Genomic DNA, 5,420 nt, shown 5'->3' with positions numbered 1-5,420 from the left:
TTGTGACCGAGGTAATCTATGCAGGAATGTGTTTTTCAATAGACATATAAAAAATGATGATGAAAGGTGTTTAGCCTAAAACCAAAAAGATTTGATAAAAATTGCTCAACAGATGGAAAAATCTCAATTTCTTCGACTGCGTTATTTTTATGAGTACCTGATTTCTCCGCGATGCCTCACGACTCACATTTACAATCAGCTCCTGACGTCCAACCACAGGCTCACGCCCGACGGTCTTGCCACAGCCCTCAATGTGCCGTATGCTATTTTTAGCAAGGAACAGAGCTACTTTCACGAGATCCGCTGGGCAGCGGTAGAGAGAGTCTGTCTTCCCATGCTGCATCTGTCGCCGCGTGTAACTGTGATTGAGTTTTTCTCCAGTCACATTCACGAGCTGATAAACAACATCGACTGCAAGCTCAACAAGGTAATTGCTTCACTTTTACTGTTTCATCCTTTTAACTCTTTAACCCTGGAATCATTTTTCACTTTTTAAAGGAATTTTTTAAAGATTTTGTGCAACATTTCACATATTTGTGGTCACTTTGCCACAATAATGTGACGGTGAAAATGATCCATTCTGGTCACTTGACACATTTGTGTGACAGGCCTGAGAAGTCTGTTGCAGTCACTGTCCTAGCTGGGTGACCAGATGGGGTATTTTGTACTGCTGGCTGTGTGGCTGCAAAGTGTTAATGGGGGATACAGACAAGCAAAATATTCCTAAATTGGCTGATGAAACTGTCAACCAACACTTCCGAGTCAACATAAATCTATTCAAATTCGTGAAAGATTGCGTTGGCATTTGCACTCCGCGATCTGACTGGATGCTGGGACAGTCCATTCGAGGACCGGACGAGTTTCACTGGAGGCTCCCATCGTTCATTCACCCTATCCGTACTTCGTGTTTTACTATCGTATCCATACAACGTGGGGAAGTCTGTGCCACCACTTTCCAAAGAGGAAATTTACTCATTAATCCGATCGGTACGCTTTGCATAGCAGTCTGTCGAAATGATATTTGAGAAATACTGAAAGTTTGAAAGAGTTCGTCGTACTTGAAGTATTCTAAAATGTAAAGAATGCAACCCTGGGGGTACAAAATGTCCCCAGGGCGTACGGATTGGGTTAATGCTCCAAACGTTGCACACTCCTCTCTGCCAGAAGTGGTCTCATTGGCCCCAGTAGGAGCCACAAATTATCTGATTCTAATTCCTTATTTCTTCTCTCTATGTTTTTTGCTGGTGGTTGGCAGGTGCTCTGGTGTGGTTTGCTCCTTTTTCCTATCAAACATCTGTTGTCCTTATCTCTCTCCCCTCCTTCTTTTTTATGTTTGTTGCTCTCTTGTAACACCTCTAATCTTTGGCTCTTATATGACCTATTGCTAGTGTTGTAAAAATCTTACCGCAACTAAACCTAAAACTTATCTTTTTTTTAGATGGGAGGCAGCGTGGTGGAATCAGGCACTCGTCAATTTTTGGGCATGTAGAGTTATTGGTATCTTCTTAAAGCTTGCTCACTTGTCTTTATGTGGATGAAAAAAATATCCATTTATCTTGAATACAAGTCGAGATATTTGCGAAAGAAGGAGGTCACCTGTTTTCAGAGGTAAAATTAGTGAGAAAATGGCCACCAAAATTAGTTATTTCCTTAGCTTAAGAGTCCGTGGTAACTGAAAATTTACATTTTTGTGCCTTTAATCAACACCTTTCAGAAAAATCCACACTGAAATGAGTTCTTTAACAGGCATGAAGGGTGTTGAGCCAAATAACAAAAATTTGATAAAAATTCACAAACCTGCAGAAAAATGCAAGTTTCTTCACTTTGATTATTTTGACGAGAGCCTGATTCCACCACGCTGCCTCACATATGTGAGGCATGGAGGCTGGTGGTGAAACCAGGCGCTCATCAAAATAATGAAATCAAAGAAATTGTCATTTTTCTGTCCATTTGGCAATTAATATCGAATTTTTGTTTTGTGACTCAACACTTTTAAGGTGCATTTACATACACTTTATGTGTGGATTTCACTAAAAAATGTTGATTTAAGACTCACAAATATAAATTTGCAGTTTCTAAGGACTCTCAAGCTTTAGAAGTTCCCAAATTTTGGTGGCCATTTTCTCGCTTATTTTATCTTTGAAACCAAGCGAACCCCCGCCTCTTTCTATCACAAATATCTTGGCTTCTATTAATGGTAGATGAGTATTTTTTTCATCAAGAGCAAGACAAATGAACAAGCTTTATAATGATACCAATAACTCCACATGTTAAAAAATTGAAAACCGCCAGATTCTGCCGTGTCCTGACACATATCTGCCTTATAACTTATTTTTTTGTTCTTGTCTTCCCCCGCCCCTCTCTCCTCCCCCTCCTCCCCCCCCTCCCCCCCCCCCTCCTCCCCTCCTCCTTCCTCCCCTGGAGCAGAGCTCTGAGAGTGTGTTTGCCCATCAGCTGACCACCAAGTCTGGGAGCTTTCAGCTGCTGGAGGTCATGTATTCTAGCCTGAGCAAGGACGACGTCAACTCCAAAACCTCAGCCGTCAACCTGAGGTTCTGCCATGGCAAGGTGGACACGGGCAAGGAGATGACCCAGAGGATCACCAAGTGAGTGGATGGAGGCTGCTCTGCTGTGGTCTGCTCCTTTTTCTTTCCGACCATCACTCAAACAAACGTCCACCGCCCTCATTTGTCCTCTTTCTTTGCTTTGAGACATCCGTCATTCTCATCTATCCTCCGTTCTTTCCTTTCAGACATCCACCATCCTCATCCGTCCTCCTTCTTTTCTTTCAAACATTCATCATCCTCATTTGTCCTTCTTCTTTCCTTTCAGATGTTCGTTGCCCTCATTTGTCCTCCTTTCCGTTCAGACATCCGCCATCCTCATCTGTCCTCCTTCTTTTCTTTCAAACATGTATCGTCCTCATCTGGAACTAAATTTTTCACCAATGCGATATTTTTGGCCTTTTCACCGCGTTGCTCAATTATAGCTTTGCCGACAAACTGAGACATTTCTCCAGGCACACACACATTTATGTTCTATTTTTCTCCCCCCACATCAAGGGCGGCTCAGGAGGCGAAGGGTGAGGACTGTCGCGGTGAGTCGCTGCTCGTTGAGCTCCGCAGGCAGTACCACTGTCACGCATACAACCTGCTCATGGCAATCATCTCCTGTGTACAGACAGACATCAAGTTCTACAAAGGTTTCCTCTTCCAAGACAATGTGCCCAAGGTTAGTCGAGTGGGAGACGAGTCTCTTTCTCTCTCTGTCTCTCTCTGTCTCTCTCTCTCTCTCTCTCTCTCTCTCTCTCTCTCTCTCTCTCTCTCTCTCTCTCTCTCTCTCGCTGTCTATCTATCTCTCTCTCTCTCTTTCTCTCTCTGTCTCTGTCTGTCTGTCTCTCTCTCTCTTTCTATTTTTCTCGCTTTCTGTCTCTCTTTCTCGCTCTCTCTCTCTCTGTCTCTGTCTCTGTCTGTCTCTCTCTCTCTTGTTCTCTCTCTCTCGCTCTCTTTCTCTGTCTCTGTCTCTCTGTCTCTCTGTCTCTCTCTGTCTCTCTCTCTCTCTCTCTCTGTCTCTCTCTCTCTCTCTCTCTCTCTCGCTCTCTCTCTTTCTCTCTCTCTCTCTCTCTCTCTCTCTCTCTCTCTCTCTCTCTCTCTCTCTCTCTCTCTCTTCTGGCGCTGTGGCGTCATAAGCGGTCAACTATGCTGACAGCATGCAGGAACTCAACACTTGTTCGGGGGTCCCTTAAAAAGTGCTGAAAGCGGGTCACTGAAATGTCCCGGCACATGTGTTAAGGAGACAAGTGAAGACAGCAGGGGAAAAAGATACTGATTGAAGTTCGTATTTTCAGGTTCAGGGAAAATATTTCTATTTAGGGTAAGTGTTTTACAGAAGCTCGCAACTGCATAAGGTTATATGAGCTCGCAGAGGGAAAATATGTAATGTAATCATAGGGTTTTGATTCTTTTGAAATTTTTAACCCCAACTATTCTGACTTTACAAAGTAAAACCAAACTTATTTGTGAACTAATGTGAAAAGCGACCAACTTGAATCCCGCACTCTCATATGACCTTATGTGGTTGCAAGCGCTGTAAAACTCTTGCCAAACTGAAACTGATAGTTTTGGAAGGTGGTCTCGACTATAAATGTGAAAGTTTTAAAGTTTGCACTGTCACTCTGGATAAAAAAATATTTTCTGTGTCCTTTTCTTGAATTGATTTTCTATAGATTGTGTGCCTACTATCTTGTCAGTATGTTAGTGTTTTAGCACCTGAAACATGGCAGCTTGCACTGTGTGCTTCCCAGGAACTCAGAATTATGTCAAGTTTGCTGGGATGATAATACAGATTGTAAATGCTTGGAGGGGGAATTTGAGCTATGCAAATTGTATTTTCGATTATTTATGAACACTGCCCCGTGATAATGATCTGTACTCTTTGTTTGTTTGTTTCTTTCTTTCCCAGGGCCAGTTCCTTCTGGATAACATCATAGACATGGACTTTGCCCACAGCTTCGACATTGAGCTTGATGTGAGTCCCATCTGTTCCTAAAGAAATATTATCAATTTTTGTTTTATGTGCGTCAATGAAAAAACATTGAAAGCTTGGATTTACTTGGATTTACTTGGATCCAGAGCTAGAATCATAGCAGGCGGCACATGTCCATAGCTGCTCATCTCTCCTTTCCAGCATCCACCTCAGGGTCTTCCTGCTAATTGTCTCCATGAGGAGCTGGTTTGAGACACGCCTGACCACTCAAAGCTTATTTATTCTTTCCCTGTTCCTTTGTTAATCGCAACTAATTATTTATACTTTTCTAAATTGTTTTGTTTTTCCTCGAGAAGATGTTTAATTGCTTTTGATTTGATAGTGTGAATTGTTTGCAGTATAAATTGATACATATAAATTCTCGTATACAATCGATCTGTTATGTTACTTTTTCCAAACAGAAATCTTGAGGTCCATAATGAGCAAAATTTGACAGTTGATTAATTGTAAAGGCACCTTTCTATTTTTAGATGCTGTTTTAGCCGAGGAAATCAGGAATTGCCCTGCCAGGCTGTGTTTTTTACTCGGCGTTAAAATAATTGCCTTTTCTGTCTCTGAATTCTCAGTCCCCTCTTGAGAGAAGAAAGAAGTTTGTGTCGATTCGCAGCGAGGCGCAGGAGCAGAAGAGGGGGGCGGGTGGTGGTGCTGGCAGTTCGGGCAACTCGTCTGCCACGCCATCACTTCACCTGGCGTCGCAGTACCTGGCCGACAGCAGCCTGACGGACGATCTCAACCAGTACGACTTCAACATCTCCAGCTCTGCTCAGGTGAGAAGGTTGAAGTGCGCACACCCATACACACACGCACGCACGTACGCACACACACACGCATAACAGCCTCACTGATGACCTTAATTAGTACGACTTCAACATCTC

The 5,420-nt window shown here is 42.9% G+C and overlaps 1 protein-coding gene across 1 annotated transcript in view; it reads left to right on the top strand.

Annotated features, from left to right (window-relative positions):
* The window catches only part of LOC101854982 (DNA-dependent protein kinase catalytic subunit), a gene marked incomplete in the record, with an annotated part of 122,273 nt that overhangs the window by 50,524 nt on the left and 66,329 nt on the right, over nucleotides 1-5,420 (top strand). The window contains 5 exon segments of the mRNA XM_035972423.1: nucleotides 220-427; nucleotides 2,428-2,606; nucleotides 3,063-3,231; nucleotides 4,462-4,527; nucleotides 5,112-5,312. Coding sequence (XP_035828316.1) covers nucleotides 220-427; nucleotides 2,428-2,606; nucleotides 3,063-3,231; nucleotides 4,462-4,527; nucleotides 5,112-5,312 — 823 coding nt within the window.

The sequence above is a fragment of the Aplysia californica genome, unplaced genomic scaffold, assembly GCF_000002075.1.
Source record: "Aplysia californica isolate F4 #8 unplaced genomic scaffold, AplCal3.0 scaffold00688, whole genome shotgun sequence".
Classification (NCBI taxonomy): Eukaryota; Metazoa; Mollusca; class Gastropoda; order Aplysiida; family Aplysiidae; genus Aplysia; species Aplysia californica.
The sequence above is the reverse complement of the archived record's forward strand: the minus strand, read 5'-3'. Positions and strand labels throughout refer to the sequence as shown.